General features: G+C 45.2%; 1 protein-coding gene across 50 annotated transcripts in view; it reads right to left on the reverse strand.

Annotated features, from left to right (window-relative positions):
• The window catches only part of Foxn3 (forkhead box N3), a 381,706-nt gene that overhangs the window by 119,918 nt on the left and 239,296 nt on the right, over positions 1–22,492 (reverse strand). For 3 of the 50 annotated variants that reach the window (XM_087553424.1, XM_087553410.1, XM_087553409.1), the window contains exon 1: positions 20,971–21,275. In XM_087553424.1, coding sequence (XP_087409550.1) covers positions 20,971–21,065 — 95 coding nt within the window. In that variant the 5' untranslated portion in view covers positions 21,066–21,275. 50 annotated transcript variants of the gene reach the window in all.

The following is a 22,492-nucleotide window of genomic DNA, read 5'->3' on the forward strand; positions in this document are numbered from 1 at the left end:
ACAGGCTGCTTGTGGCCTCCCAAGTACAGTAAAGGCTCTCATCTTCACCTCTGCTCTAGGCAGCTACCACATCTTTTATGCAAGCTCTGTTCATTCTACACAATGCTGCCCCTCCAGGCTGTCTCTTTTTCTCCACGCTCCGTGTACAAAGTAGATAGATTCTGTCTTTATATGCATCACACACACTCTAAGTGGCTGGCAAGAGCAGGTGTATAGCAAATGCCTCAGAAAGAAAGAAAAAGAGGGGAGGGTGAGAGGGAGGGAGGGAGGGAGAGGCAGGGTTCGATACAACATGCCTTTCATTTCAGCACTCAAGAGGCAGAGGCAGAGGCAGAGGCAGGCAATCTTTCTGAGTTTGGTCTATAGTGAGCTACAGAACAGCCAGGGCTACATAGTGAGTAAGACCCCTGTCTCAAAAGCAAACAAACAAATAATAAGAAGGAAGAATGCTCACTAGCTCTATGAAGTATACAGACTGTTATAAAACTCTCTTTTTATTGCGAAGTGTTCATTATTCAACATTGGAAAGTCACTTCAAAATGTTAAACAGGAACAGTTAGTAAGGGACCCAAGATGCAGGCACGCAGGCACACACACCCCAATTCCTGATATCTGTTGCCTTGTTGTCTGCAGAAGTAAAAGACAACTGAGAGGACGATTCAAACCCTGAAAGTCCGGCAGCTGTTTCAGGGTGAGAATAAGCCGCCGTCTTCTCGGACTGGGCACGCTGAAGGGCAGTCCTGAAAGCTGCTCCATCCCTGCCTCTGGCTGGATGCAGAGCCAGGCAACTGAGCACTAAATTAGCACTGCCACTGCTGCGGAGGTTCAAGGGCCCTCCACAAGGCCGCCACCTAACTGAGGGACGCATTTACACGCCCCCTTGTCTCCCTGTCAATGGGCTAGACCTCTGCGGTCCCACAGATGACCCTGCCTTGGCAGCTGCTGTTGAATGCAGCTGTTCCAGCCCTTCCTGGTGCTCACTCCACTAAAAATAGCTCTCATGCTGGCCACGGAAACTTGAGCAGAGCCTGAAAGCGGATCCCTTTTCCGTCTGAGCCACTTCAGCTTTAAAAGACAGGCGGCTGTGAGCATACCCTCACGTGTTTCCATGATGCTGAGGTAGTCGTGTAGCGCACAGCAAAACAGAAGACCATGCAAAGGACAGAGCCCCAGCACCAGGTTTGCAGCCTAAGCAGCCATGTCAGACTGTTGAGTGTGAGCCTAGACTGAGAAACTCAACTGTGAGAGCGGCTGCCAGGAAGATACCAGGGACACCTCCTGAGAGTCCAGATTTCTGACTGCCCGGAGAAGGGCTAGGGCAGGTGGTAAAGAAATTGATTACATAGAAGGACTTGGGGTACTGGGTTCTTTAAAATCCTTCTAAAAGCATCAAAAGGCAGTTTTTATAAATCCAAGAAACAGTAACAAAAATCCATTCATCATTTTGGCTATTCGGTTGATGCCTGGTATGTATGTACTGACCAACTGGAATATTCTAGTTGTCTTCCGCAAAGTGGCTCCCAAACTGAAGCTAAAGCCTACGGAGGGTAAGGGTTGAAGCCCCAGAAACTACAGCTGTCGGTTTGCTGCTTTGCTCTAACCCTTCTGCAAGGCCATTCCCCAACTGCAAGGGAAGGCTACCTGAGACGCACTGATGTAGAGTGCCTGGTGTTCCAAGTGCCTTCTTGAAGCATGTAATCGGAAGAAAACATTGCTGACCAGCATCCAGGACAAGTCTGGGAGACAGTATAGTTTCTTAGAAAAGCACCAACCAAATAAATGGTGTGCTTTTCTACTTTTTAATTCTGTGTGCGTAGAAGATGCCTCCTATCACACTTGATTATCAAATGAGAATTTGTTCTATGATGATTTTTCTCCTTATAAAATAAAACAAGCTTCTGGTTTCTGCCGGCACCCCATCCCACATCTCTCTATACCCAAATCCCATAGGACAGAGAGCTGGACTCTGAGAAGTGTAGACAATAGTGAGAGCTCAGGGGAGACCACCGCTTCTGCTCACATTCCTGGCCCAGGAAGAACCCTCCAGGAGCCCTCTGGACACAGGAACCTAGGAGCAGTCAGGGAGAGGATCTTTCCAGTCTCTGCCTGCACCCAGAGCTGAAAGCCAGTCTCCAGGAGCTCTGACACACCTGAGAGCAGAGGGAAGACCACTACTTCTGTTGCAAGGGACCCTCCTGGAACCTTCAGGACACAGGAACCCAGGAGTAGTCTGGGACAGGATCCTTCTGGTTTCTGCCTGTGGCCAGAGCTGATCCTGCTGGGAAAAAGCCAGTCTCCAGCAGTGCTGACACAGAGGTTTACAGGAGGGTCAAGCCACTGTCACAGACAGTCAGACCAGCTAACACCAGAGACAACCAGATGATGAGAGGCAAGGGCAGGAATCTAAGCAACAGAAACCAAGACTACTTGGCATCATCAGAGCCCAGTTCTCCCACCAAAGCAAATACTGGATATCCAGACACACCAGAAAAGCAAGACTTGGATTTAAAATCACATATCATGATGATGACAGAGGACTTTAAGAAGGACATAAATAACTCCCTTAAAGAAATACAGGAAAACATGGATATACAAGTAGAAGCCCCTTAAGAAAAGAGGAATCACAAAAATCCCTTAAAGAATTACAGGAAAACACAACCAAACAGGTGAAGAAATTGAACAAAACCATCCAGAATTTAAAACTGGAAATAGAAACAATAAAGAAAGCACAAAGGGAGACAACCCTGGAGATAGAAAATCTAGGAAGGAGATCGGGAGTCATAGATGCAAGCATCACCAACAGAACACAAGAGATAGAAGAGAGAATCTCAGGAGCAGAAGATGCCATAGAAAACATGGACACAACCATCAAAGAAAAAGTAAAACGTAAAAAGCTTCTTGCCCAAAACATCCAGGAAATCCAGGACACAATAAGAAGATCAAACCTAAGGATAATAGGTATAGAAGAGAGCAGATTCCCAACTTAAAGGGCCAGTAAATACCTTCAACAAAATCATAGAAAAAAAAACTTCCCTATCCTAAAGAGATACCCATAAACATACAAGAAGCCTAGAGAACTCCAAATAGATTGGACCAGAAAAGAAATTCCTTCTGTCACATAATAGTCAAAACACCAAATTACAAAACAAACAATGTTAAAAGCAGTAAGGGCAAACGAACAAGTTACATATAAAGACAGACCTATCAGAATCACACCAGACTTCTCACCAGAGACTGTGAAAGCCAGAAGATCCTGGACAGATGTCATACAGACCCTAAGAGAACACAAATGCCAGCCCAGGCTACTATATCCACCAAAACTGGGTAGGATAGATGGAGAAACCAAGATATTTCATGACAAAACCAAATTTACAGAATATCTTTCCACAAATCCAGTCCTATAAAGGATAATTGAGGGAAAATTCCAAGACAAGGAAGGAAACTGCATCCTAGAAAAAGCAAGAAGAGAGACGCAGAAACATAATTCCACCTCTAACAACAAAAACAACAGGAGACAACAATCACTATTCCTTAATATCTCTTAACATCAATGGATCATTTCCTCAATAAAAAGACATAGACTAACAGACTGGATACGTAAAGAGGACCCAAATTTTGCTGCACACAGGAAACACACCTCAGCAACAAAGACAGACACTCAGAGTAAGTGGCTGGAAAACAATTTTCCAAACAAATGGTCCCAAGAAACAAGCCGGAGTAGCCAGCCATTCTAATACCCAATAAAATCGATTTTCAACCAAAAGTCATCAGAAAAGATAAGGAAGGACACTTCATACTCATCAAAGGAAAAATCCACCAAGATGAACTCTCAATCCTGAATATCTATGCTCCAAATGCAAGGGTACCTACATTCATAAAAGAAACCTTACTAAAAAACAAAAGAAGATACCTTTTCCCCAACAATACACAAAATATCCAAGAAAAATAAAATTATAATAAAAAGAAAAGCTTAACTAGAAATATTTTTTCTCTTTTAGAGGGTGATAAAATGATGATGTATTTTTACAATAAACTGTACCCTACAAAAAACAATCAAACAAACTTTGTGTCTATCGAAGCAACAGAGAGAAAGGACAAATGCCCTGCCTGCCCACAGTGGGACGTGGCCCTTGGTGGTGTATCATCGTGTTTACTTGGTCAAGACCACCAGCTTGACTGTGCCCTAGTAGTGGCCCCTATTTATGAACCAGAGCCTCACACTTAAGAAATGAACTGAGAGTTAGCATTCGAGGTATGCTGGTTTGAATAGGAATGACCCCCATAGGTTCACATAGCTGAATGTCTAGTCTCCAACTGCAGGAACTGTTTCAGAAGGATTAGGACATGTGACCTTATTGGAGGAGGTGTGTCATTGGGAGGCAGGGGGCTTTGTTGTTTCAAAAGTCCAAGATTTCCCAGTTCATTTCCTCTCTCTCTCTCTCTCTCTCTCTCTCTCTCTCTCTCTCTCTCTCTCTCTCTCTCTCTCTCATTTGTAGGTAAGATGTCTCTCAGCTATAGCATCATGCCTTCCTGTCTGCTGTCATACTTCCAGCTATGATGGTCATGAATTACCCCTCTGAAACTGTAAGACCCCAATTAAATGCTTTCCTTCTATATACACTGCCTTGGTTATGGTGTCTCTTTACAGCAATAGAAAAGTAACCAAGACACACAGCACAAACATAATTTAACAAATGCCTAGATTCTCAGAAGAGGTCTGCAGAACAACATGCTTATTCAGATGGCCACACACACACACACACACACACACACACACACACACACACACACACAGAGTGAGCAGGCTGGCTAAACACACTATCAACTTCAACAGCACACCACAACTGTATGATCTTGGGAAGTTATCACCAGAGCTGCAGACACTTGAAGGACTGAGCAGACTTTATACACTACCCCATCTTTAACAATAATTTTTTAGCAAGACGAAGAGTTTACACTTATTGCCAACAGCTGGCAGCCAACATCATGATGAGCTGTTGCCCAGGAACAAGCAAGCAAGCTGCCCCCCCGCCCCCAGAAAGGCCATGGCTAGATCTAGACTAACTCCAAAACAGACACATATTTAAGTTTTTATGTTTGTTAAGAATTTGGGCTGGAGAATCCTAGAAAGAAAGACTCTTATTAAATAGATCTACAGTGTGGATTTGCCTTTGGTTCCTGGTCACAGATAGAGACAGTTTGGAAACCTAGGAGCCTCTGTGGCTTTTCTGACTCCCACAAATATTATACTAAACAAATCACACATCTGTGTTTCAAAAATACAACCCCCGTGTGTATGTGTGTGTGTGTGAGTCTCTGTGTGAGTGTGTGTGAGTGTGTGTGCACACACACGTGTGTATGTCTGTGCCTGAGGAAGAGGGCATCAGATTCCTTGCAATAGTTACAGGAAGCTGCGACCTGTCTGAACATGAGCGACGAGGGTCAAACTCCAGTCCCCTTTCAACCACTGAGCCCTCTCCAGCTCCGCACCTGGATTTCTGAAGAAGCATGTGTTATGTCCGTGGTTTTTGGGGTTTTTTGGGGTTTTCTTTTTGAAGAAGAGTGAGAAAAAGAGCTAAGTCTTTGTAATGTGTACAGTCACCCCAGATTTCTCAAGGACACTAAAGCCCACAGGTGCCCAGTAATCCTTAAACAAGATAGCATAGTGTAATGCACCAGTCACTCTCTGGGTTCTCAAATACAATGCAAATACTACGTAAACAGTAACAATACTGTAGTGTTTGGGAAGTAATGACAAAGGGTCTCTACATGTTCAAGATAAATTCCAGTTTTCCCCCAAGCGAATATGGTTTTATGGATGGTAAATGTGAGGGTGGGGAACCCAAAGACACACAGCCTGATGGTATTTGCAAAGAAATCGGGAGGCACACCATCCTTTTCATGATTCTTACAGAGGCTCTGCAGCTTCATGAGAAGAGTCTCCCTTCCTCTGCAGTTTTGGTCTGGAGATCTGCTTCATTCCTTTGACAGGAGCAGAGGAGAAGAAAGACACACAGACACAGACACACACACATACACAGACATACACACACACACACACACACACACACACACACACACACAGGCACACACAGACACACAAACAGACACACACACAGACACACACACACAGACATACACACACACATACACACAGGCACAGACACACACACACAGGCACAGACACACACACACACACACACACACACACACACACACACACACGTACGTCCAACTCTTTTTCCTATGTAAATATATAGTATTTTTTCTAAATTGGGGTGAGGACTCTATTCACGTTCAAAGCTAACCCATACAGCTTAGGAGGTAAGGATGGCTTACACTGATCCGGAGTGTGGATTAAGAGACTACTATTTAATGGTATCTGCAGATTACATAAGATTAAAATTTCAATATCCAGAAATAAAACTTTATTGGGATACATCAAACTTGCTTATGTATGTGTGTTAACTTTATATTAGATATTTACTATTTTTCCCTTTACAGAAAAAGCCTTACAGAAGCCTACAGTAGGGGGCAGAGGGGGGAGCTAGTTCTTAGAGACAGAAATTGATTTAAGATGAACTTTAAACATTACAACTGAAACAAAGCAAATAACCCATTTGCCACTGTGATGCTTTGTGTCTGGGCTGCTCTGAGAATGTATTATTCAGTGACTGCACTACCAGAATTCCCAGAAAACAGTCCCCGTGGAATGCTAATTTCATTACTATTAAATTTCATAACCATGACTTGGAATCCATCTCCTTGCAGCTAACCCAACCCTCCCTCCACCTCCGCACATACACATTCAAACTGTTTTTGCTCCAAGTGTCTCTCTCCTCCCTGCTGTTATGAACGGAACAATCTGGGGGCTGCCTGGATCATCTGTGTAAATCTACACCAGTGTTTAAATGGAAATAATTCTGCTTGTTAAAAATCCAAGCATGCATACTGTTTCCAGGCCTGAGACGAGTGTGGAATCAATTACAGTGGGCGTGTTAGTAAGTCTGCCCACTCAGTAAGGCTAGAGGGAGCACCTAGAGGGAGCACCAGCCCCTTGGGGAAGTAAGAGCCGATAAAGGTGCAGACATGCTCACGATCACGCTCTGATTTTGCTGCTCTGTCCTTTGGGTACTGCACTTAGCACGCTGCAGCATTCCCAGTAGTTTCCTAGTTGTTTGACTTTTGCCTCATCTCTGGTGTGTGTGTGTGTGTGTGTGTGTGTGTGTGTGTGTGTCTGTCTGTCTGTCTGTCTGTCTGTCTGTCTGTCTCAAAGAAAGGTAGGCCTTCCCCAATCTCTTCCCCAACTTATTTTTGTGAGACAGTATCTCTCCAGGAGCTCTCCAATCTGGCTACCATAGCTGGCCAGGCACCCCAAACACCCGCCTGTTTCTGCTTTCCCTGTGCCAGGATTACAAACAACCTGTATCTGGCTCTTAGGAGGGTTCAGGGAATGGAGCTCAGAGCCTCACACCTGTGTGACAATCACTTTACCCTGAAGCTAAGCTCCTCGATCCCAAGATCTATGTTTGCATTATATACTTTGCATGACCACAATGAGATTACCCAGTCCCAATCCCACTGCCAACCGAACTTTCAAGAGTGCCACCTTTTAAGCCATCTTGGACCACTTATGAGTAATCCTATAGAAACACTGATCAAAAGAAAAACAGCTCACCTTTTGCTGATACAAATAACCCTTGGATGCAACCCACTGACATAAGAAAGAGAGAAAAGACTGCCAGGTCTGTCAGTGTTCAAGACTACAGCACTTCTAGAAGATCCAAATGGACAATGAGTAACTGTATTTACTCTCCTGGTTACAAGTGACAGAACTACTCGTCCTAAGATGAATGTGACTCTTTAGAATTAGCTGAGGGTACCCTGTTTCTGCAGATGAACTTTTGCTCTGGTCACTGCAGGTCCACAAGGTTGGCTGAAATAATCACAGTATTCCCAGGCTACAAGTGGGAAAGTGCTTGCTTCTAGCAGGACTGAGGACGCCGGTGAGCGCACTACTTTTCTGAGGCCGGTGGCATATTTCTTACCACGCATGCCTACACTGATGGTCAAGCTGCCCAGCAACTGGGAGAACCGATGAGCAGATCACGAAAGGCACCAGTTTCAAATAACCAGTGACCTACCTAGCTTGGCCTGAAAAAAGGAGACATCCAGAAACCTGAAGACAGTCATCTCCCATGTCTCTGAGGAGGACATACAAGCATAAAGCACTGATCAAAGGGTTTGTGTCTTGCATCGCTCAAAGAAGAAAGAAGGAAGCAGAGAGGCTCGGCTTGTAGGGAAACCAATGGTGCCACAGGCAGAGGGCACAGACACAAACAAGCACGTCCCGAGATGGGTCCCGGGAGCCTGCACACCTGTTCCCCAGTCTTTTGTATACACGCTGGTCTGTGCATACACACTGAGCATGTGTATGCAATGTCCGAGATGAACACACCAGCCCTGCTTATTATTCTTTCATGTATGAAAATCTAAAATTTCTTTTACAGAAGAACCCAAACTACCAAGTCAGGTTTAGGGTTCCCCTGGTGTCACCCCTTACAGGGCATTCTACTTCACTGGGTCTCTCCCATGTGAGAGGGTTGGGATTGCTGTAGCTCCTGTGAATCAGTATTCTAGAACCCCGATTCTGTGCTTCTGGAAGTCCTCTAGCATGCTCCATATGTCCTGGGCTTTACCACAGCCCCATACAAGACAGAAACAGGGAGGCCCAAAATCTAAGCCACAGCTTCTCCCATCACACAGGTGATGCTGGTACTGTAGAGTGTAAGAGTGTGTGTGTGTGTGTGTGTGTGTTTATTTCATGGCACAATCTATGCTTTAAGTATTGAAAAGGAACTCAAAAGCTTCAGTAACTGGTTTAGGGCTGGGAAGGAAGGGGTCACATATGAGGCAGAAGTGATGGGGATGGCTTTCTGTCTGTTTGTAGTTTAACCGTTTCCTAGCAACAGTGGGAGTTAGGTTGGAAACATGGTCCAAAGGATAAAACCACGTGTTGCAAACATGAGGGTCTGAGTTTGGATTCCTAGCTGGAAACAGCAAGATGCCTTGGTGTAAAACTCAGTGTCATTACAAAGCCTGCAATGTCAGACTACAGATGCAGAGTTCATACTGTAGATTTATCCAGACAATTCACATCCTTGTGGGAAAGTCCATCACATGACTGAAAGAATAAGAGTGACCAAGGAACACAAGGAGGGCTCGCAATCCCAGCAAAGATTACAGGAAAAAGTGGCCCACCAGCTCAGCTTCAGGAATTAATATGTCTATTCCACAGCTTGTGAATAATGAGCCCAGGTGTTAGAAGCCACCAAAGCTGTGTCACAACTCCACTTGTTCCTCTGACACAGAGAAGACAGTTTTTCTGTTTCATCCACATAATGGAGACACACCAGCATCTAGGCTGCAATAATGTTAGCATTTCATTTACGGACTTAGCATAGCACCCAGCTTAAAGTTGGGGTCACAGATGTTGCCAGCAGCACCTGCAGCAGCCATCTGCCAATGTGCTCTGTACCAGGGCCCACGATCTCCCCACAGCTACCCTGTGGGCTAACTGCTCGCAGCTACCAGCTTTCTACCAACTGTCGTCGGCTGAAGATTCCAAGACGCCTGAGAGTTCGGATAATGGTTGACATTGTGAAAGGCTGGGCTTCTGGTCCGAAGGGAACATGTTGGTGTAATTATGCCCTAGTCAAGGCCAGGCTCAGCTTTAAGGCCTTCTTTGCTTGGTCTCTCCATCTGCTGTGCTAGCCCCTTCCCTGATGCCCAAACCTCCCTAGCAAATCCCCCACATGCAAAGCTCTAGGCTCTGCTCTAGAAAACCCAACCCAATATTTAGCCGGAATGACGTTTTTATTAGCAGGCAAAGGTGCCAAGTCCCAGCGTGTTTACTGAGGCACGTTTATGATATCAAGAAATGTAGAACAACCTAAGTCTTCTCAAGCGGACATCAAACATGGGGCGAAAAAGAGCACCCTACACATCAATATTCATGTACACGGCACAGTGGTGAGGAGATAGTAACACAACAAAGTGCTACCTTATTCATAAACAAAATGTGTAAAGATATAGAAACTTAATAACAGGAGTCCAAGATGGGTGTGGTGGCACAGGCCTGTCATCCCAATATTCCATCAGATCAAGGCAAGAAGGCTACAAGTCTAAGGTCATGGTGGATAACTCAGATCATGCCTCAAACACGAAAGACGTTCCAACAACCCACGCGCTGGTTTGAATATGAATGGACAGCCCCTGTAGGTCCATACGCTTGAATACTTGGTCACCAATTAGTGGAATTCTTTGGGAAGGATTAGTGTCACTTGGGGTTTCACTTGGTGTAGGCCAGGTTGTCTCTCTCTTTGTGGGCAGATCAGGATGTTTAAGCTCTTAGTCACTTCTCTAGCATTAACTATGTCTGCCTGTATGTCACCATGCTCCCTACATGATGATAAGAGACTAACCCTCTGAAACGGTAAGCAAGTCCCCAATTAAACACTCTCTCCTGAAGTAGCCTTGATCATGGTGCCTCTTCACAGCAACAGACAGTGACTAAGACAATCCGGGTTGGTAACAGTGCTGTTCTCGGTAGCCAGGAAGAGCCCTCGGAAGGGCTGCTCACCAGTAAATGGAACACACATACAGAGGAAGCATTAGCCTTGAAAGGGAAGAAAACACCTAAGCTGCTAGAGCCTGGACAGATCTCACAGGCAGTAAGTGAACAAGCCAGCCAGGGAGAAGCAAGCACTGTATGATCCGATGAGGTGCCCACTGTGAGAAACAGAAAACAGGACAGTGGCTACCTCACCAGACCGCAACAGTTTTGAAGGGTGGGAAAGTTCTGGAGGTCGTATGAACGATGCTGTAAGTACACTCAACGTGACAGAACCATACGCATTATAGATGGCCAAGGTAGCCAGACATGGTGGGTCCACCTGTGACCCCCACACACTTGAAAGGTAGAACCAGGAGGATGAAGGGCTTCAGCTACTAAGTGACTACACAGTGAGTTCCAGGCCACCTTGGGCTAAGATCTGAGACCCAACATCCCCCGTCCCCCAGAAAAGGAAAACACAAGTGATTATGGTGTGCTCTGCTATATATTACTTGACACAATGTTAAAGTAAGAAAAAACAATAGATTTTCCTGTGATGTGAAACAACCTAGAAACAGGGGCAGCTTAGAGGTTGTTCCTCTGCTTGACTATTGTACGTGAACGTGAGTTAAGGTTTGAACACCCTGTGTTCCCCACAGACTCACGTATTGTGGAAGTGCCCCCAGCCATTGCTACTGAGAGGGGATGGAAACTTCAGGAGGTAGGGAAGGTAGTTCACTGGGGGCACAACCCTAAAGAGAGATGCCTTATCCCTGCCTCTCTCTGACTCTTCCTCTCCAGCTTTTAGCTACAAGGTAAGCAAATCTGCCAGACCACACCCTTGGTGTCATGGTCTGCCTGACTGTGGCCCAGCAGAGACTACCACGAATGGAACTTCTGAAACTACGAGTCTAACTTACATCTCCTTCATTCTGTTTCTCTACATAGTGGTCCAAGCTGGACTTGAACTCAGGACTTCCCTAACTCCATCTCCTGAGTCTTCGGATTGGATATGCTGCAATCATTTCCTCTCTTGAGTTGTTTCCCGAAGCAATGGAGTCTGCTAACATGATGTACACTAACTTACTGATCAGAGCATTCAGTAAAGCTATTTTATATCTTGGAAATTAGAAATAATACCTGGCTACACCAGGGTAAAAAAAATCAGTACTTCAGGGTTTGGGCTCGAAGACAGGTCATGTGTAGATCCAGGTTTGCCGGATGTGACCCATTCAAACGCCCAGGTTAAAGCCATAAAAACTACCGAGAGGAGATGCTTAAAAATAAATCTTTGCCCAAAACTACTTCTAGTTTTCTTTCTTTTCTAGTCTAGGGACTAGACCTAGGTTCTCTCCTACACTAGGCAAGTACTCTACAACTGAGTTATATCCTTAGATCCCTGCCAAAATTATCTTAATTTATTAATTTAATAAATATTCTTAAGTACTTAGCAAGTATTGGGCAATAAACAAAGGTGGGGACATATGGTAGCCAAGATGAGCTCAGTTCCTGGATCCCATGTACCTGAGAAGACAGACCCAAGATGAACAGGGTGCTGTGGGCCTCCCTGTTCCCACTAGAGTCTGCACCACAGGAAGGAAAACATGCTCCACCTGAAACAGCCACTTCAGACTTCTAGTCTGCACTTCATTCACAAAATAGAACTTCATTCTTGCTGCAGTTTGAATCTTCCTCTCTGTTTGGCTAAGACGTCACCTCGCAACAGGTTCCTATGAGGGAACCACCTATATCTGGAAGAGTAACCATCTCCTTCAGTTGTTTCCCAGACAGACTTGATATCAACTCAACCCCATCACCTGACTTTGTCAAACAAGAAGGTGAATGATAAAGGTGTCTGGCCCAAGGCCTAGCCTTATCCTTAGTCTCATAGACTATCCATCCACTCCTCTTACTCCTTCCTCTGCCTACTCATCCTAGGCTTTCCAATCAACCTATGATCAAAGCTATTCCCTCAGCTCTGGTCCCTGGTATAATCCGAGGCATATTTTTAATGAGGCAGCACAGTTAGTCGCCAGATATATTTAACAACACCATAACCCCCCATATATAGAACATAAAATTATTGCAAGTCACATAAAACCAGATGCTAACTAATCTAGGCACTCAACCTCTCTCCTTGCTGAAAGTCAAAGCTAACAGGTGGCAGACCCAGCTGAAGCACCAGGGTCCCAGGTTTCTCTGTATCTCACTGTTCTGTTGTCTGCATACTTGACTGCACACTAATGCCCACACACTGTCAGAAGAACAAACAACAGACAGATCTGGGACTTGCTGGCGTTTGAGAACTGAGATACACTCTCAAGAACGGGGAGAAGACACAGCCCGGGCTCAGACAAGCTCAGAAATCTGCAGGGGATTCGAGATGTCATTTTGCCACAACGTTCTATGTGGGCTTCACTTGCTATCAACTCGGTTTCTCTTCTACCATCAGTCCCAGATTTGTGCTGATTCAGGCACATTCTCCTGGTGGCCCCTGGGGGACTAAGGGTGCCTATCAATCTCTGAGGCAGAAGGGAAACAGTACCAAAGGGGCACAGAGACAGTGGCTGTGAACTTCACTCTGGAGGACAATAGTGAAGGGGGATTGCAACTGTAGTGCTGATTTGGTTTCTGACAAGACTCTACAGGAGCTCCTTGTAATTCATTGCAGCAATGGACTACCTCAACTTGGCTTCTACATCCTCCTGTGCATATCTACATACCAACGGGGAGTCTAGCTTAGGCTCAAGACTTATTGTAGCCAATGGCATATGAGCAAATACAACACAGAAACTGAATATGATTAAATATTCAGGCTTATTTATTCCCCATTGGGGATTCCTATACTATCTTGAAAATAAACATAAAGTAATTTACCAATAGACTTTAGACTCCTTGGAGAGAGAGGCCCCAGCTACCCCAAAAGAACCCTAAGTACACAAGTGAGCCCAGCTCCCACACCCCCCAAAATAAATAAATAAATAAATCACAGAAACCAACAATACATCATTTCAGTTGCATCTAGGCCAACAGCACACACCTAACAAGGGCCAAATTACTTAATTTGTGGTGTTTGTTATGCAGCAGATAGTAACTAATATAGTGTTCTCTCTCCTAAAAACAGGCCCAACGAACCATGATCCCAAGACAACAATTCCTAAGATGGAGTCCTGGGTGAAGGTTTTGATGGATACCTAATGCTTAAATATTAAACAGCAAAAGCCTGTAGGCATTACTGACAAAATTCCTTAGACAAGGCTGTCTGCATGTGGCAAATGGCAGTCACTTTCTACCAACAGCAGACTTCCTATGCAAACCCTTTCTATCAACTAAGGAATGCAAGCCTTGGTAATCCTCCCTGCAGCCCGACCCACTACCTCAGCTTAGCTAGTTACCTCAGTTAGTTCTAGAACAAACCTGTGTTTTCCTCTCTGTGAGTTCCTTCCACGTCCAGGAACCAGAGGAAATCTAGACACCCTGGAGAGTTGTTCACAAATCATTATACCATGATTGTGCTCTTGAAATATCACTGGGGAGAAAGGTAAGCTTCAGCAGGGGTAGAATCTAAGGGTCCCTAGGGCAGACTTCGCTCCCAGGATTGCTTCTTAGCAGTACAACAAATCCCAACACTGCCCCTCTCCGTTTCTAGAAGTTTGAGATGGCAGCAAACCTGAGCTGGGAAACTCGATAGATACATCTGGTCAACCTCTTCTCCCACATCACTCAGAGGTCACTATAGATAGAACTGGTCAACCTCTTCTCCCACATCACTCAGAGGTCCCCATAGATACATCTGGTCAACGTCTTCTTCCACATCACTCAGAGGTCCCCATAGATACATCTGGTCAACCTCTTCTCCCACATCACTCAGAGGTCACTATAGATAGAACTGGTCAACCTCTTCTCCCACATCACTCAGAGGTCCCCATAGATACATCTGGTCAACCTTCTTCTCCCACATCACTCAGAGGTCCCCATAGATACAACTGGTCAACCTCTTCTCCCACATCACTCAGAGGTCCCTCTATATAGCCTGACATAAGTTAGCCCAGGCATCTCTATATTATTAGTCAGTTAGGGTGTCTTGGAGCCTCTTAACAAAAATCACTAAGTTCACTGTATAAGTGAACTTTGCTTAACCAACCTTCTGTTTCTCATTCATTCATTATTAAAGAGTCACACCAAGTCACAATGCCAGAGAACAGATGACACTCCAGAGGACAGCAGCAAGGCGGGTAACTACAAAACATAAGCTCAGCAGATACCGCAATATGAAGCACCTAGCATGTATTAAACACTCTTCTAAGGATGTTAAAACACACTGACCAAAAGACATTAAACAGACACTAACACATAGTGAACTAACAATATGCCAGATAGTGAGTATAGCTGAGATTCAAACAGTGTAGAACCACACTGGCACAGTATTTCACTAGCAACGGTGGCTTAGCTTCAGACAAAATGGCATTAAGATGGATTGGAAGGGAAAATGAAAGATATAAACACAGGCTACTGCAGTAAGCCCAGAGGCAAGATGGTGAAGAGTAGGTAGACAACACCACAGGGAACCTGGATTTTAGGGGTACTTCTGGTACAAAATCAACAGGCCTGTCTGTCTGGAGACTGGAAGGCTGGGAGAGACTTGGATGATAGAATTCAAGAGGCAGGACAGGCTTAAAACACGGTGCTGGAGAAAATCTAATAATTGCCAAACCTAGGCTTCCAGGTTCAGTAAGTTGCTAGGAGGACTCATGAGACACCTAGCAAAGGGTCAAAAGCCAAAGTTAGACAATGTAAAAGCTCACAGAGTCAAGCCAAACTGCAGTGCCAGCTACCAAGAGTCCTCTCCGCATGGAGCTATACAGGATGAGCTTTCTCCTTCCTGAACAGATCTGACGACACATGGGAGTGCAGTCTCTATAAAGGCATAAGGCACATGGAGCCCACAGGTTTTACTGGAGACAACTCATTTGAGCACACTCCACCAGAATACACAATTCCAGACAGCACACAGGATATACAGCAGTGTGGGCGCAGACAGCCTCTCTTCAGTGTTTTGGAAAGATGTCGAACCCTCTCCAAATACCATGTTTGCAGACACCAGCCCAAGGCCAATCCTGCAAGGCCAGCTCTAAGGCAGACAGCCGGGGCCGCTATATTAACCCTGCTCAGAAGGTCAAAGGGTGGCTAAATCTTATCTTGTACGTTGATATCTCCTGTCCAACACACCAGTCATCTACTGACAGCGGTTCTCAGTCATATTCGGATGACAGTTTACACTTCTCCCATATACAAACAGACTGCCAAAAATACAGACAAATATGCCTCAAAGCAGATCCAGCAGGTTTTAAGGTTGCTAGCAGTTCCTTACCCACCAGGAAGGCTGTCCCCAGGAAGATGCCAATCTGCATTTCATTATTCGGGTAAGTCAACATTAGGTCTGCTCCAGAGTCAAACACAATTAAAGCTTTAATTAACTCAAACTCAACCAGCTCCATCTTCAAATAAAATAACATTTTCAGGCAATGGATAAGAGGAAGGTCCAGGTCGCTTCGTTTTTCATTTTTACATGCCCCCCCCACCTTTTCCTTTGTGTTTGTATGTAATATATGTGTACATGTGTGTGAGCGAAGACCATAAGAGGATGCTCTACTTACTCTGTCCTGGAATTCAGAGCTAGGTAGGTAACCAGATGGTCCCAGCAATCCTGTCTCTGCTCCCCCCAAGCCCTGTGTGTACCACTACCACACACAGTGCTAGGGTAGGTATACAGAGCCACAATTGGCTATTTATATGGGTGCTGGGGATTCAAACTCAGGACCTCACACTTGCATACCAAAGGACTTTGAATCATCTTCCCAGTCCTGAGAAAAGGACAAGACAGAGTCTCCAATTAGAAGCATATTAAAAAATAAAATCACTTCTAGAAGCCTCCCATGGGTAGGCCCATGTTTTACATCCTCATAAACGCAAACTGAGCACTTGAACACAAGTGAGTGCCCCCACCAGCTCTCATGCACTCATTCCATATGTCCTTTCCCTTAGCACAATGCTAACCCACGACTTCAATAGGACCGTCCGTGAAGGAAGGCCAAACAACAGACTTGGTAGTAATGTTTGTAACAAGGTGTACCTGCTGTCCAAAACTTGTTATCTCAAGGCTTCATGGAATGGGGACTCTCAAAAGTTTTCTTCATGAATACCGAAAAACTGGGTCCCTTTGTGCTGTAGCTTGAACCTGAAATGTCCTTCAATGGCTCACGTTTTGAATGCGTGTATCCCAACTGCTGAAGCTAGGGGAGCCTTTAAGAGGTGGCACCAGCTAGCAGAAGTCTGAATGAATCAGTAACAAAAGGTAATATCCATTCATGGCTTCTGCAGGAAACCTGCTACACCCTCCCACTGCTATGGTCACCCTATCCTTGCCTGCCATGACGGTCTGAAACTTCATTCCTTTCTTAGTTGTATCTGTTGGGCACTAAGATCTCAGTAATGCAACCTGGCATTCATTTTTTAAAGATCTATTCATTTTTATGTGTGTTTATGTATCTATGTGAATGTGTGTACGAATGTTGTGTGGGGGTGCACATGACTGCACACGGGAGCCAGCAGAGCATGCTGGGTGTCTTGGAACTAAAATTATAGGCATTTGTGGCATGCTTGGCTTGTTTCATGGGGGCTGTGATCTAAACTCCAGGATTTTAACAATTGAGCCCTCTCTCCAATGCCTAAACCTGCTGTGTGTGTGTGTGTGTGTGTGTGTGTGTGTGTGTGTGTGTGTGTGTGTGTGTAGGGAGGAGGTGTCCATACAATTCAATAAGTTAACTACCACGACCATCACATAAGAATCTGCTCCGACAACCACCGGCAGTAAGGCATATCACTCTTGGGGCTCCTCTTCTGACTTCAGTTCTGGAGAACTGAAATCCTGCTCTAATATTAGTACAAAGCAGGGAGAGCAGAGAGGCTACTAAGATAACGGAGATCTAGGGTTAAAAGGCAAGTGGGTAAAGAGCAAACAAAATACCTCCACCTCCCACCCCAGGACACACCAAACGTGAAGAGACCTCGGAGCACTGGAGTAACTTTTATGGCTGGCATAAAACCCAACTGATGGTGCTGGAGAGAGGGCTCAGCTGTGAAGCTCTGGCAGAGAACCAGGATTCAGTTCCTGGTACCCACATAGGGTAGTTCACAGCTTCCTGTAACTCCAGTGCCTGGGGGTCAGACACTGCTGACCTCTAAGGCTACCTGTACTCATGGGCACAGGACCATATCCACACTCACACACATATATGGCGCGCGTGTGTGTGTGTATGTGTGCGCACGCACACGTGTCTGACCAAGGGCTGGAAAGATTCATCTCTGGTTAAGAGCAAAATAACCCCAACCTCGCCCTCGAAAAGAAGCCTCTGTGCTATCCTCATAGATCTCGGCCCACTCACCAGCTCCCTTCTCTTAATTCCCGTCTTTCTTCTTCTTTGTCCTCACAAGAAGGAACAACTGCAATTAGAGACCGACTTTCTAAGTGTCTGAAGAGCCCCAGGACATTGATCTACACTCCAGGTCCTCAACTGGATTGTCTAGCTGCCTTGACAAAACCCACTAAGTTATTTCTTGAACAAAAGCAACGATCTTTTAGGTGTTATAATCTCATTCCAAATCCTTTTACCCACTCCCTACTCTTGTGGCCCCGACACTGCAATCCTCTTTGGGTAATCTGAGGTTGGCGGGCACCAGGCCTGTAGTGGCTTTTGCTTTTCCTCCTACTCTGTGGCATTGTTTGCTGCTGGGAGGGGGCATGGTGCCAGGGTTCAGGGCCCCATAATGACTTTGTTCTTACGGGGCAACTGTTAATAATTAGCAGGAAGCATTTTCCCTTTAAATCTCACAGCTTGAGCACTAAGATCTCACAGTGCCAAAGAAACACTTAATTCCAGGGTGAGACTCCCTTCCAGCACACTCTAGTCGACCTACCCATAGCATTAACTTCATTCATCTAGCAATCCGGTGTAAGTGCCTTTCTTTGCTAGGTGTCACGCCTGAAGAAGAGGTGGGATGGGTAGAAGAGAGACAAGGTTTCTGTCCTCACTCAACTTATCCTCTATTAAGGAGAGGTGTCCATAAGTTTAAGCAGGACAGATGCTTGGGCATACATAGTGGGTGACACAGAGAGCAGAAAAGAGACCAATATGGCAACTGTCAAATGAAGAGCATCGTGTAAGGTTCAGAAGGAGACTAAGAAGGGGAGTGCTAGTCAGGAGCCACAGAACAGGGATGAAGCCTCCTGCAACTGTCAGGGGCAGATAGATGCTTTGAAACGATCATCAAGTGGAGAGCTTCCTGGAAGCATAGTACTTCACTCACTCACTCGTTCATTCAGAAATCGCAACATTTTTGTGGTACATGGGTCAGGTACCTTTCTAAACCTTGGATACCGCAGTAAGGATGAACCCAAGAACACAGTTATAACCAAGACAAAACCTGTGCAGTGAAGGAATTTACACGAAGGAAGATGTGTGTGGTAACAAAAGCAAGGGGGAATGTCAAGAGAGGCACTGGGAAGAAAGGAGAGACTCAGAAGTTCTCTTCCAGTTGGGACATGCAAGGAAGGCATTTGTGAGAAGGTGAATCTAAGCCAAGACCTGAAGAAGGGTCAGACACAGAGCAGTGACAGCAGCTACCCAGAGGGGCCATCACGTTAGAGGGCAGAGACAGAGAACAAGACAGGCCAGCACAGAGACACAGAAAATGCACCAGGACCAAGCGGCCCATGGTCACATTCAAGCTCCACTATGCTACTAACACTATGTATGACCTTGGGCCTGGTTGAGAAGCTTATTATAGGGGCATAGAATGTTCCAGAAGGAACTTTGCACCTCAGTTTTCCAAACTGTCCTTGATGGCTCCTCAGACATAGCTTGTCAAGCTCCTTTAGACCTCATCACAGAGATAAGATATGGACGTAAATCATTATCATAGGGGGTCTGAGCCATTGAGGAATGAAGAGTCGCTTTCAAAATAATTTAGCACACAGTCAAACTACCAGTTCTGGCCAGCACAGGCAACATTAGTTCAATGACCAAAAATTACCCATGCTTTCAGAAAGGTGGGATAACATTTTTAACTCCTCATACAGAGAAAATAAAAATACTACATACGGTGTTGAGATATTTATCAATGGCCACTGAGCAGAGGAACATCAAGAGAACCACATGTGCACAAACATTTGGTAGAAACATCTGTGTGTGTGTGTGTGTGTGTGTGTGTGTGTGTGTGTGTGTGTGTGTGTGTGTCGAGAGCGCCTGTGTGTGTTCACAGGCTGACCTTGAGTGCCATGAGAATTGTGCTGGACAGGATCTCCACCTTTAGACAACCAGGTCACTGGCTGTGCAATGCATGGCACTGAAGACATCCTACCTAAGACATTACTCATAGAAAATTACTGCACAATGGGCACAGAACATCTTTAATACAAATTCTTTTAAACCAATGATACAAAGAAGCACTTGCTACTTATGTCATGTCTTCTCACATACATTTATTTATTTATTTATTTATTTATTTATTCATTCATTCATTCATTCATTCATTCATTCATTAAACATCTACCAGGCACAGTGTGGACCCGGGAGGTGATCACTCACAATGCCAGACCCCTGCTTTCCGAAAGAACGTGTACCTTCTTTCTGGCAAAGAAAATGACTTAACTAAGGTAAAATCTTTATTAGCCCACACCAAATTTCAACTGTCTGGATAGTGCTAAACAAACAAAAGAATAAAAGACAAAAGGACTTTCAATGTCTGGGAACACCTAGAATTTTGACTTCGTTCATACCTGGTCTGAGAAGGACAATCATCAGAATTCTTCTCAGACCTGAACCAAACTATCCTCCCACTAAGGCCCCTTGAAAGCTCATCCTTGTCACATCCCACAATCCTCCCGCTGCTGGGGAAGTCAGCAAGAGTGAGGTACACACTCAGCAGAGCGCTGGACTATAGTCAGAAGTAATGAATTCTGTGATAGAAAATTGATCTCACTTGTTCCCATAATGTAAGCTCTGTCGAGAGGGCAAACAAACAAGGCTATAATAATTAATTGAAAAGAAAGACTCTAATTAAAATTTTATATTAGTGTACATAATGGCCAGAAATAGTAAACACCGCTTTAAAAGAAAAAGTCAGAGCTGTAAAACCACGAAAAGCTCTGTCTCTGGAGATAACCAGCAGCCACTTATCAGCCAAAGCGCACTCTCCATCCCATCAGCTACCCCAGCAAAGGGCACGAAGTGGGGAGCAGGGAACCACAACACATTTATCCGCCTGCACTGGGTCCAGCTCAACACCCCACTCACCAGTGCATCCGCCTTCTGACACTCCTTCTGCAACATTTCTTATGGACCCAGTACTCATGCAGATGCATGTGTGTGGGCGGTCTGACCGGAGCCATGGGGTCCTTCCAGGTGGCTGAGTGCAATCGCTGGCCCTACAATTACACCCTTGGAAGAGCAATGGATGGCCCGTGTTATACAGGACCACAATAGAGTCTTCAGGTGCCGAAGCAGCGCCCTGGTGGACCACAAAGTAGAAATGGCATACGGTGAGCTCTCCGGACATAGGCCTGTGGGTGAGACCACCTCAACAGCTAAAATAGCAGTACAAATGCTCAGGTTTCCACAGGGAAGAGCGAAGGGCACTCCAAATGTCATTTAACACGTGACGTGCTTAACGACTTTCCCTGTCCAGCAACCCCTTGCCATGAGCTTGGCTACTGCCGTCTGTGGGGTTACCAGCCCTGGGAATGATGAAATGAGAGGTATGGAGTCAATGTTTTACACTATCCTCCAACCTTACCTACCGCTTGTGGAGCAGACAGATGCTGGAGTTATCTGAGCTGTCAGGGATAACATCTCCAGAGAGGGTTTAGGACAAGACATTTGGTTCACTTCTTTCCAACTCACAGTTTATCACTTGAATGGATCCACCACTCCAAGAGTTGCTAGGCTTCCTGTTTTCCAGAGTTGTCCAGGTGAGCAAGGAAGCCTTCCCTACAAGCCTAACAAACCATGAGTTTGCTAGCTGTCAGCAGTGTATACAGTGTCAGAAGGAACCACAGAGATGACACCTCCCAGCCATGTAGTCTTGTAAACTAAGGTTCTGAGTTCCATAAAGATAAACTGTTGGGAGTTTACCCAGCGTCAACGTAAAACACCTAGCTTTCAGATGCCTAGCAGGGTTCTTCCAGAACACAGGCTAGTGACTTTTATAATGTCACCACTGACCCGTAAACCCTTAATACTTGAAGAAACTCCATACAAACAGAAAAGCTAAACCCAATTTTTTGTCAAGCTGTTGAGATTCATAAGTCCATCCTCCTAAATGAGGTAAGCACTTTGATAATCAATAGGAAACCTGGTTTAGTTATCATATAGCAAGGGACCCCCACAAAGAGTGGCTCACTGGAGCTCCAGAAACATGGGATGGATGCACAAAGAAACACAGCTGCCAGCGCAGCATGGAAGACTGTGGAAGAAGTAGGCACACCACAAGGAATTCTAAACTATCAAGTGACTGACACCACACCCCAATGCATAAGCACCAAGGACGAGTCTGGCCACTGCATTGCCAGACACTTAAGAAGGGCAAGCGCCATTCTCTAGTCAGATATGGAACAGAAAGACAAGGGGGCATGGAAATAAATAGCTCCCCCACGCCATGCAGTCATGAGACTGGATCAGGCAAGAAGAGGAGGAGGATACTACAGGGCACTCCTACTACACAGGCTTCATCTATACGCACTCACAGATAGCGCCCAATTGATAACCACACAGGATCTTACTATGCCATACAGGAGAAGCATCAAAACAGAAGAGAAGA

Source organism: Rattus norvegicus, chromosome 6 (assembly GCF_021556685.1).
Source record: "Rattus norvegicus strain SHRSP/BbbUtx chromosome 6, alternate assembly SHRSP_T2T, whole genome shotgun sequence".
In the NCBI taxonomy this organism is placed as follows: Eukaryota; Metazoa; Chordata; class Mammalia; order Rodentia; family Muridae; genus Rattus; species Rattus norvegicus.